Source organism: Centruroides sculpturatus, unplaced genomic scaffold (assembly GCF_000671375.1).
Source record: "Centruroides sculpturatus isolate CEXI.00-Female unplaced genomic scaffold, Cexi_2.0 scaffold812, whole genome shotgun sequence".
In the NCBI taxonomy this organism is placed as follows: domain Eukaryota; kingdom Metazoa; phylum Arthropoda; class Arachnida; order Scorpiones; family Buthidae; genus Centruroides; species Centruroides sculpturatus.
In genome coordinates, this window is record NW_019385039.1 from 173,420 (window position 1) to 186,527 (window position 13,108).

The window sequence follows — 13,108 nt, forward strand, 5'->3', positions numbered from 1 at the left end:
TAGAAAATCGTGGGGTAAGCCCGGTCATGCATCAACATCGTCAGCAAGGCCGAATATCCATGGTTCGAAGCTTCTGCTCTGCATTTGGTGGGATCAGCTAGGTGTAGTTTATTACGAGCTGCTCAAACCAAATGAAACCATCACGGGAGATCGCTATCGACTACAATTGATGCATTTGAGCCAAGCATTGAAGGAAAAATGGCCGCTATATGAGCAGAGACACGACAAAGTGATTTTGCAACATGACAATGCTTGGCCACATGTTGCACAACTGGTGAAAACGTACTTGGAAACGCTTAAATGGGAAGTCCTACCCCACCCGCCGTATTCACCAGACATCGCCCCTTTGGATTATCACTTGTTCCGATCGATGGCACATGGCCTGGCTGAGCAGCACTTCCATTCTTATGATGATGCCAAAAAATGGGTTGATTCTTGGATAGCCTCAAAAGACGTGTCGTTTTTCCGACGTGGAATTCAAATGCTGCCAGAACGATGGGAGAATGTAGTGGCTAGCGATGGACAATACTTTCAGTGACGTGTTTATTACGACTTTTTTAAAATAAAGTGTTAATTTTCACAAAAAAACAGCGTGAACTTATTCAAGGTCCTTATATACTGTTGAAGCCAAGACTATTCATTGATGAGACACAAGTTTTATTCAGTAAGAACACAATTTAGTGTTGAAGAAACTAAACAAGGTACTGTGAGACTTTTGTAGTCCCACCTGACACCATGTAAGGTTTGTTATTAAATATTAACATTATAATTATGAGAAACACCGTTTTTTTGGTAAGGTTTAAAGCATTTTATTTAATCATCTTTTTACATCAATTCTTGCACTTCTGCTTTGTCAGTAGACAGCAGATGACAATTATAAAATATATCACATTGTGTTTAACACCATTAAATAAGCAAAATTAAGATACCAAAGCATAAGTTATATTGTAATTATGTTGGATAATAATTAAAACAAGCTTCATTTTGAAATTAAATGGAACTTGATGCCTTATTTAAATACAAGGAAAAATTTACTGTTTATAATGTGGTACTCCCATCCCATATTCATTTTTATTTTTTCCTTTCTCCACTCTGAGCAGTTACAACACCTTATTCAAACTTATTATCACAGGCAATAATGGTCTCTGTTTACTAGGTATGTGTCCAAAGAGGGTAAACTGGACCATCTTCAAGTGGCACCATGATTGGGGGAAAGGAGATTGTGATGTATAGAAAGGGTATAAGAACGAATGAACTGAGTGATGACATCTTTTTCACTCAATGGACTTCATCTCATCTGAATTGACCACTGATCAGATGAGAGATCACCAAAGAAAGGAAGGTGAGCACACATTGAAAGAAACAAAGAACTAGTGGCTCTTAATAGATGGAAGGTAACACTGTATATGTAAATCGAGTACATAAGTCGTAAGGAATAGAATCTCATAATGATTTTACTTTGGAAATTTCCCCATTTGAATTAAGGGGTGGAAAGTCATGTTTTAGATGAAGATTCATCCACAGAAGTCTAGAAGTGTAATTGGTGTATAGATTGAATATCCCAGAGGTGAGAAATCAAGATTGGATAACTAAGGAAGCATTATCATGAATGTACATATTTAATATATTGGTGATTTAGTATATAACATGTTGTTGAGATCAATTTGTTACAAATCAGATATTGTTGGGATTATGTCCCCTTATTTAGCAGGATTAGATTATCATCAATTATATACAGTATAAATTAAATTAATTAATTAATTTAAAAACTAAATATCAAACTCAGCATTTATAAACATTTAATGAAACATCAAACACCTATCGCTGAGAAATGTTTATTTAATCAAACACTAATTTTTCATTAAATTAAACATTTATGCTCCACATAAAAACTGGAGATTGGTGCATTTGCAAACAATATGATAGAATTAGCCAAATTAGTATGCTAAGAGTCCTTCTTCAGTTTCAATAAACAAGCATACAGACAAAGGGGTATCTATGAGAAGCCCGATGTCAGGATTATTATGTGAGCTAGTTCTACGCAACTTAGAGAAACACATTATTAATAGGTTCAGAATAGATATTTTATTTTACAAAACATATGTGGATGATGTGTGTATTATTTGGAAAAACAGCAAGAGAATACACGAGTTCATACAAGTAATCAACAACAGCAACAGTGATGGATTAAAACTTAAACTAGAACAAAAAAGTCATAAACGAATATATTTTCTGGATATAGACATCCAATTGAAAGGAGATTGTATAACAACGGGTATTTACATAAAACCACCACATAGTCTACTTTACATTCGAACGACCCATATTGATACAAACTGTTCACTTTTCATGCACTCATTAGAAGAGCATATTCGTATTACTCTAATGTACTGTACTAGACAGGATGAAGGAGATTAATAGAATCAAAGAAATAGCTTCAAACTTGGGATATAAAAAGCGTACAATAGAAGGACTAATTAAAAGATATGAAGGAGGCAAAAAATTAAGAACCCAAATAAATCAATTTAAAATTGCCAAGTTCACTTATAATAAAAATATCAAGGACATCATGAAACAAGTATCAGACAAAAAACATTCCAAAATAGTTTTCAAGAGAGCTCCTAATTTGTATAGTATTCTCAGAAATGATGAAGACAGGCTTAAGAAAGAAGAAAAAGCGGGTGTATATAGAATTCCATTTGAAAATCAGCAATTAGCAATTAAGAAGAACTATGTTGGGGTCAAGAAGGAATTTAGCTGTTAGACTTAAGGTGCACAAATATGACATTAATAAAGGACACTGCAACACAGTTTTGTCAAGTATGGCACAATCAGAGGACTCTGTAGTTAAATGGAATGAAGCGACTATCATCAGGACCATGCATGCATTCCCCATCATTAGCATTGCATGAAGAAAGAATTGAAATCTATAAAAGTAAATTAAAGGATGGTTGTATTAATGCAAGGGATGCAAATGGACTAGCTTCTGCATGGAAATTATACATAAAAGAAAAATTAAAATATAAAAATTCTTAGACCGTACCTGCCTTTATATTTTTATGCATTTTTATGTATTTTATTTTATTATATTACAGGTAACCCCCGTATAACACGGCACTTCTATAGCACGGATTCGCTCTAACACGGTTTGAGAATTGGTACCATCCCCCGTATAGCACGGTACTTTTATAGCACGGATTCACTCTGACACAGTTCGAGAATTGGGTAAAACCCTCGTACAACAGGAAATGTAATAAATTTTTACATACTTAAGTAATAATAGTTCACGAAAATTATTATTTTCGTGAACTATTAGTACTTAAGTATGTAAATTTTCTTTTCTCGCCTNGACATTTTTTTCTGTACCTTATTTGTATTTTTTTTTCTTTTTTTATTATTTCGAAAGCTAAGAACAGATTAAGAATGAATGTACCAAATAAAATATAAAATACTTATTTACCACTGTGTAAATAAATGCACATATATGGTATTTATATTATTTTTCTAACTTATTATTTAATAGAAATGGGTGAACATTTCTCACATACCCCAAATATTTAGTCAACTTAATTACCTTATATAACTTATTCAGTTAATAATTTATGTCAGAATTTAAAAAATTTTTGAGCAGTATGACAAATGTTTGAACAAAATGACGATTTTATAACATTTTAAATTTACAAGTACTTTCAACGGTAAATTTAAAATGTTTATAACATTTTAAATTTACCGTTTGGAACATAATAACTTATTTTTTAAATTGTAAGGTTCTATTTAAGATTCCATTATTCTATGCCTGAAGACAATCTGTAATTTGTCAAAAGTACTTGTAATAATGTTTCGAGTATAAAATAATAATACCAATAGACAGTATTTGTATTTTTCTTAGAGCTTTTTGTGTTACAATAAGCAATTTCAAGCCTTTAATCTACACAGAAAAACATGCAAGAAAACATCTGAGAAACATCTAAGTTCATTAGGGGCTGCCTATAAATGACGTCCACATTGGAAAGGAGGGGTTAAGATTCTTGGACATCCATTTACTTCATTACATTTTGTACAGTTTATACATTTTATTATTGGGTTGTTCGGAAAGTTTGTTTGTTTTTTTTCCGTGGAAAAAAAAACACAATATATTTATAATAAATAAATATTTTATTGAATTATACATCAACCATTTTGATCGAATACTGTTGTCATCGTTTCTTGTAGTAGTATGATTTCACATTCATAAAAGTTTTGATCGTTGCTTACAAAAAACTAATCCAAGTGATTTTTGACATTGTCATTTCAAGTAAATGTCTTACAGTTAAAAAAAATTTGTATAGACCGGAACAAGTAATAATCTGAGTGTGCTCGATCTGGCGAATATGGTTGGTGTGATAGCAGGTCCCATCTAAGTTATAACAGTTTCTGACGAGTTACCAAACTTGTGTGAAATTTGACATTATCGTGGTAAAACACTAAACCTGTTTTGTTGATCAATTCTGCCCGCCTTTTCTGTTTTATGATATTACTCGATTTGTTTACTCGATGGCAGTACACTTTCGAATCAATTCTTAAATTGTCTGGTAAAAGCTCCAAAAAAAAAAATTTTCTTAAAATCCCACCAAAGAGAGCATCTCTCCTTTCGTATGTGGAACCCGTATATCGAGCTTTGAAACGAAACCAATTTGTTTCAAGTAATCATAAACGGTTCAATTTGACAAATTTAATCTCTTAGTGATTTCATGTGTTGTTATTCCGCAGTTTGTTTCAATCAGTACCTTTATTTTGTTTTCATTAGCTTCAACTGGCCATCCAGAACATGGTGCATCTTCGATATTGAAATTGCCAGAATGAAATTTTGTAAACCAGTTTTGGCACAGTCGTTCTGTCAATACATCTTCTCAGTACGTCACACAATTTTTTTCTCGCTTGAACAGCATTCTTAGCTTTTCGGTACTAAAAGAGCAAAATATGCCAAAAATGCCGCTTTTGATCTTTCATATTTGATGGGACACAAAAAATAAACAATTGCACAAATTTACACAAAATTTTTTACAAATAAGTCTTAAAATGCTAGCTGTCAAAATATATAATGTTAATATGGTTTAGAATGAAAATGGCAGGAAAAATACGACTAATCTGTCTAGTGGTAAAAAAATGAACTTACTTTCCGAACAACCTAATATATTTATTTCAGAATTTCTTGTATGTTTTGTTTTTACTTATGGTATCTATCATTCATAAAGTGATAAAGACTTTAAGGGGGCAGAGTTTTGTTGGACATCCGAAGAGGAGAGGAGTTACAGAAACTTGGACAAATTGGGATAATAGGGAGAGGGGGAGTAAAAACTTTAAGAAAAATGCAGACATAATTTATGTACAGTCCCTTAGAACAGAAACAAAGATTATATTTATAAAAAACTATTGAATTAAAATTATATTGGTAGAATTTGTTTAATGTTTTTAGAAATCAAAATAGTTATGCAAAAATTACCTATCATTACAAATTAATCTCACTTTAATAATTAGGATATATGTATTAATTTACAAATATAATTAATTTCAAAATTGACAGAAAAAGTTATGTACAAAAAGCACATTTATTAATGAGAAATGACTTTATCTTTTTACTGTTTAATATTTTTATATTTTAAAAATTTGAATTAATTTTCAAATCTATTATTTACAGCATACAGAATTAATAATTTTAGTTACATTGTTTACTATTATATTTAATACAGTCGAGTCCTCTTAACAAAGCACTGGATAAGGGAACAGTTCACTTAAGAGAGCATTCTCACACATTCCCAATTTTCTCTCATTTTACATTAGCAAGACTCCTGTAACATAACAATAGATAGCAGAGCAGTCTGTTTAAATGAGCATTGGGTTGGCACTATTTTTATAGCAGCAGTCCACATGCACTTTTCTAAGGTAGATTTGTGTCCAGCTTTTATCTTAAAGTACATAAATACAAGGGCACACAGTAACACGGCTCTCTACACTTATGCTTTTGTTGTGATTTGTGTAACATTCAATTAGTCAGATTTCTAATGCATGGACAATCAAAAGATTTTTTACATTATAATAATGAACAATTTTATTGGACACACAAGAACAATTTCATTAAGGATGCACCGATAAGCAAAATGACTGATTACCGATTATCGATTAATTGACCATACATTATCGGCCGATTAGTGTTAACAAATTATTGCATTAATAGTGTGAGATCCTGGAGTTAATTATACAGTTAATTATAACGTGGAAAAAACCCATTTTTCTCCACCTGGTATTTCCATCTCCCTCGGGTCAGGTAAACAAGAGATGATCAAATATCCTCGAAAAATCAACAATCTCTTCCTTTGTTTCTAAAATAAATCTCAACACTTAATTGTTGACGCATGGAAACTTCAACATTGTTTAAAAAGCTGAAGTGTTTCTGTGTTTAACAGAAACAAAATATATTTCTATTTCTTTAACCACTGATATTTGGACAGCAACTACAAACAATTCTCCTTTTTTAAGTGTAACAGCCCACTGGTTGAGGAATGATTTTCAGCAGGAAAGAGCTGTTTTGCAAATTGTTCCCATTCAAGGTTCCCACACAGCTACACGTATCAGTGAACAGTTAAAAATTGTTCTTGAACAGTATAAGTTGACAAGTGATAAGATATTCTTAGTACTAAGAGATTCTGCAGCAAATCTGGTAGCTGGAATTAGGAATTGCAACTTAGAAGCATTATCATGCTTTATACATACGCTGCAGCTGACACTAAACGAATGCATATTTTCTAAACAAGATGTGAAAACTATAATCACAGTTAATAGAAATATTGTCACACATTTTAATCATTCTGCTGTAGCTGTAATCAAATTGGAAGATTTGCAAGAAAAGTTAGGTTTGCAGAAACACAAATTAATTCAAGATGTTCCTACTCGCTGGAATTCTACATACTACATGTTGGAACAGCAAAAGGCCCTTGTCACATATGCTATAGATAATAAAATTCCTACGTTGAGCCCATATCAGTGGTCTCTCGTTGAAAAAATTGTTCTACTTGTAAAACCATTCAAAGAAATTACTGTGGAAAGCCAGCAAACGAGAAGCCACTTCATCTTCAATAATTCCCACAATAGAGACTCTGAAATTATTCTTATCAAAAGCAAAGATCAGTAGTTCCTTTAGTGGCATTAATACCACAACAGAAGAACTAGAAAACCCAATAAAAAAAGATTTTCAGCATATATAGAAAACAAGTCTTTATGCTTGTCATTTTTATTAAATTCAAAATGAAATTTCAAAAAGAGAATATGGTAGAGGAAATCTCAATAAGAATTAAATTCTGAAGCTTCTACTTCTGGAGATGATCAAGATGGAGGTGAATCTCTAAGTTTTTGTGATTTATTTGATGAATTAGCTTCTGGTAAACAAAAGAATGAAGAATAGATGTTTTTTAAAAAGAAAGAAAAGAAACGAAAGAGACGAACAAACGTTTCGATCAAGAATTAGAAACATATTTACATTTATCCCTTAAACAAAGACATAGTGACCTATTTTTGTGGTAGAAGTTCAAAAGAACTTTTTTCTAATTTGAACAAAATAGCTATAAAATATTTAAGTGCCCCAGCATCTTCCATTGAAAGTGAAAAAATTTTCAGCATACCTTTAATGCTGAAAATTTTTTACATTTAATAGCCAGCAAAAATAGGCTATGCCCTGAAAATGGTGAAATTCTCATGTTTTTGCATTACAATTTAAGGGTTTTACAGTTTGAATATTAAATTTTTATTTCTTTTATACGTTTAAAGTTTAAACTTTATATTATACGTTATATTATACTTATAATATGTATCGATAAAAGGAATAATTTAAATTGTAAAATTTTTTTAATATTCAGTTTGTCATGTAATAAATAATAAATATATAACAGAAATTTATTAGTTTTTATTACTAGCATTGTACATAACATTCTAACAAAAATACCAAAATGTAAAATTGGCCGATTATTGAAACCGATTAATCGGGGAAATGGCCGATACCGATTAATTGGCTAAGTGGCCGATACTGCCGATTACCGATTACTTACCAATTAATCGGTGCATCCTTAAATTTCATATTAAAAAGGCATCATAAAATATATATGAAAAAACAGCACAGATCATGTGCATCATCTCAAAGGGACAAGACAAGAAGTGATTAGCAACAAGATTTCAGAGGTGAAATGACCTTGCTTGACAATACTGTAATTATTTGTTTTTACACTATATGTTCCATTAGAGAGCATTAGAAATTTTAAAGCATGGATGTTCACATCTTTTCAGCTAAGTATCCTGCATTTCTGAGAAGAAATGAACATAATGTGACTGGTAAATATACTGTACAGTGAACTTCTGATGTAACATTTTCCTGTATCTAATGTTGTTATTCAGATGGTTCAACCAATGCCCCATATAAACCCATGTTATTAATTCCTTGATCTAACATTCTTGCATCTAGCATTTTCCTGTCTAACAATCATTTATACTGGTCCACAGAAGCATAATTCCATAGCAATCTCCCCTATCTTATATTTTTTCCAACTGTTGATGCTAATACATAAAACAATTTGTCATGGCTGCACATTTGCAACCTTTCAGGCTTCTCTCCTCTCCATGGGATAAAGTGTTTATCCATCTAGAGACAAGGGAGAGGAAGTGAAGTCACATGAGAAACAGGTCTCTTTGTTTAACATATGGTCTTGTTTGCTTGTCAATCAAAGGTGAAAAGCACCAGTAGTGTTATACTATACTATATATACAGTACAGTACAGTGTAGGCAAATCTGCTCTGCTTGTTTGCTGAACAGAATGGCACTAAAGTGTAAGGTATTCACACTAAGTCAGAATATGGACATAATTCTGAAAGTGGAGAAGAATCCACTGGTGAAATGTGTACCGTTTGTCAGACAGTTTGGAATGCCTGCATCAACGCTCAATTCTATGTTGGCTAAACTGGATTCAGTTATGGAAGCCATGAACAAATATGGCACATCCATAAAACATCAGAACAATGCAAAGTCATCACCAATGGAGGAAATGGAATAGTTGCTTGTTAAGTGGTTGCAGCAAGTTCTTAAGTGCATCAATCCCTATCAATGAAACTGTACTCAAAGGCTAAAGAAGTCACTGCTAGACTTGCAATAAATCAATTTACAGCATCAAATGGCTGGATAGACAAATTTAGAAGAAGTCATGGATTCATGTACTGTAGCATTTCAGGAGAAAGTGCTAATGTCGATGCCAACACAATTGAAAAGAGAAAAGAAACTCTACCCTACCAGGTAGGGTAGAGTTTCAAGATATCTTGACAAATATATTCCTCAAAATGTATTTAATGCTGATGAAACAGGTTTGTTTATCAACATGTTGTCAGATAAGACCTATGGTCTGCGAGACAATGACTGCCATGGGGACAAATGCAGTAAAGAAAGAATAACTATCCTACTTTGTTGTAATACAGATTGTGATGAGAAGTTGGAGACTGAAGTAGTGGGGAAGTTTGCAAAACAAAGAGCCTTCAAGAATGCTCACCAATATTGAAATCAAGCTAAAGCATGGAAAATGATAGAACTTTTTCATAGTTTCTGTAGGTCTTTGATGCAAAAATGGGCCCAGTTGTGAAAAGTCATCCTGTTTGTCAATCAGTGCACCACACACCCACACAATCTTGTGTTGAGAAATGTTAAACTTCATTTATTACCCACAAACTGTACAAGTCAGTTGCAGCCCTTGGATGCAGGAATCATCTACAATTTCAAGGTAACATACCAACAAATGTTGGTGCAAAAGCTTATTTCTATGTTGTGATGTAGAATGGATGCCATGAAATTAAGGATTGCCATACTTCAAGTAATGCATTATGTCACCACATCTTGAGATGCCATCAACATGTCACAATCACATATTGCTTTAAGACTAGCTTTCAGGATTCAGATCCCAAAAACATCAAGGTGTCACTGGTGGATTATAATCCTCATGCAGAAAGCAGAATTGATGATGACGACTGACATAGTATTGCACCCACAGATGATTTCAATAGAGCACTCCTAGATTTTGGTGAATATGTGACTTGTAACAATGTTGTTGTTGACAAACTATATGTCAAAAAGGAAGTGAACACCAGTGCTATAAATGATTCAACAGCAGAACTCAGTAAATGTTCCAACAATGATCACAGAGAGCCTGAGTTTAGGTCTAGTTTTCTGAAATGCTAACAGTGAGGATGACATGCTTACTGTGTTGCAACAATTGGAGAGAGGCCTCCTCAAGAATGTTTTCAAGACATGGAAAGTCCAATATAAAATGATGGACTTCTTCATGTCCTCAGGTTCATGCTAAATTGTTGCTCATTTTTAACTGTATAATAAACAGCTTTATGGCCCTATTTATTGTATTATACAGTATACAGAATTAAAATTCATATGTGAAATTTTTCTGTATGTTTGCTATTTGGGTTTAATTATGGTGGCTTCTCAATTTACAATTTCTTGCAACTAACATTCATTTTTCCCAATCTGTCAGATAATGTCAGATCAGGGTTTTACTGTATTTACTAATTATTCAATAGAACAATAAAATTGATGACATAAGAATGGGAAATAATATGATAGGATAGTAAAAATATGTGATAAGGAATTTTAATGTTTCCATATGTATTATAAGTTACATAGAGCTCCCAAGACATGAAAAAGTGGTGAGAATCAAATACCATTAACAACCCCTTGAGTGATCTTGTTACTTTAGATAAGAGAAGCAGCCCAAATAAAGAAGCTTAACACAGCAATCCAGAAGTGCTCTCTTAAGTGGACTCAACAGTAATTAAAATCTTATCAGAAAAACAGTGTTAAATTTTTACAGTAAAACATTCATTATCATGTACATTGTTCAATTAATTTTCTAGTTTATAAAACTAAAACATGACTGTGTCATCTGAAAATGTTCATTTAAACATTTTAAGATAGTAAATATTTTTGATTTATTAATCTTACATAAAATAAAATCAATACATCATGTTTATGGCCACTTTTAGTTGAATCATTTAAAAAGACTTTTCCATTTAAGCCAGTGGTTATATTCAAAACATTTAACAAAGGGTTCGCTAACAGAAAATTTTTCCTTAACAATTTTTTTCGCTCAAAGTGCATCGGAAGGCTCTAGTTTAGTAGTGTTACAGAGTATAATACGTATATTTTAATATATTTTTTAAAAGAAACAAAACCACTGAGAAATGTTATATATGTTTAACAAGGTTTGGAAAACTTTGAAAATGTTAACAACGGGTTCGGCCGAACCTGTGCGAACCCGCTGAATATCACCACTGCATTTAAGGTAAATCTAATAATGTTAAATTCATTCATCTCCAGATTTTGTTATATTATTGTTTCTCCTGATCAATATAACTTCTTCGTGCACACCGAGGTGTATAATAAACAAAAACGTACTTACTCGTGCCTCTAACTGGTGTGTAAAATTCTACACACCGGTTAGAGGCACGAGTATGTATGTTTTTGTTTATTGTTTCTCCTGTTAATGCAAAAAGTTTCAAATGTGTTTTAAAAGAAATTTTAATATCTTATAATCAAAATGGGTTGATAATAGTAATAAGTGCAGAGACCAAACAGTTAGGAGTTGAAAATTGAAATTTGGTACACAGTTAGGATATGCCATAAGAATGCACACTAAGAAGGGATTTTTCAAAATTCTCCCTGCGAGGGAGACAGCAGGGTTAAGGATTATCCTGAAGAATTCGGCTTCTACTGTACTATTTTAGATTCAAATTTTTGTGTTTTTGTGGAAAATCAAACATATTTTTAGACCCAACTAAAAATTCTGTAATTAGCTTCGGAAGAAGGGGACCTAATTCTTGCACCTGGTGAAAACAGTAAGATCGGCTATGGAAGATAACCTTTGTAGTATATAAACCAAATTCTATAATATAATATAATGGAAGCGTTAGATGTATGAAATTAAGGTTTGTTCTTATTTTTTGCCTGGGCAACACTGGGCTTACCTGCTTGTTAATGTATAAAATATTGATATTGAATTAACCAAAAGCATTTTTATTTGTTGTTTTCTCACTAACTCTCTTCTTTAATTAAAAATATGGAAAAAATATCATTTATTCAGATGATTACATTCATTGGACTTACCATGAGATAAAACATTAATAGTTTCATTATGGAGATATGTAAGACTTCTTAAACATTCCCAAAATGTCATTTGTGGCCTGTAACCATCGAGAACAAAACGATTAAACTGTAAATAATTTGGTACCTCATCCACTCTAAGAAGATACTGGGGATCTTTTTGTTTCTTTTCATTATTTTCCAGATTATTTTCGTGTTCGTTAACAAAACGTTTCATCGTGAATGCCATGTAAATTTTCCACAATAACTTCAGTTATTTCATTCATTACACAGCATCTAAATGGTATTTGCAGAATATTCCATATTTATTCTATGATGCTATTTTATTTCACCGAAAATACATTCCACTTAATAAACATTTTAACGTGGATCAATTTATATAAATGTAAAATAATAAATTGCTAATTTTTATACACTATTTTCTTTTATTAGTAAGCAGCTGATGTATTGGTTAATTCCAATTTACACATCATATGACACCGATGCGCCACCTGACATTTTTTTCTGTACCTTATTTGTATTTTTTTTTCTTTTTTTATTATTTCGAAAGCTAAGAACAGATTAAGAATGAATGTACCAAATAAAATATAAAATACTTATTTACCACTGTGTAAATAAATGCACATATATGGTATTTATATTATTTTTGACATATAAATAAGATATTATTGATCATCACTGTGTTATATAATAATATATAATATATAATAATATATAATTAAATATGTTATTATGAAAAAAATTTAAAAATACTTTCAAAATTTTATTATTTTTCACATCTTGTGTTTGTCAAAATAAGTAATCACAGACTAAATATTATTTTGTATTGACAAGATTATGTCTTGTTTATAAAATCGTACTGCCACCCATCCTTATCAGCATAGAGATATGAAGGAGTATATGTACAGAGTTGATATTTGGCACAGAGTATTA

General features: G+C 31.8%; 1 protein-coding gene across 1 annotated transcript in view; it reads right to left on the bottom strand.

Annotated features, from left to right (window-relative positions):
- The window catches only part of LOC111633747 (progestin and adipoQ receptor family member 4-like), a 54,535-nt gene extending 41,780 nt beyond the window's left edge, over positions 1-12,755 (bottom strand). Inside the window, exon 1 of the mRNA XM_023378359.1 lies at positions 12,179-12,755. Within this exon, the coding sequence (XP_023234127.1) occupies positions 12,179-12,404 (226 nt within the window). The 5' untranslated portion in view covers positions 12,405-12,755. The remainder of the gene's footprint in view (positions 1-12,178) is intronic.
- Positions 12,756-13,108: the final 353 nt, after the last annotated feature.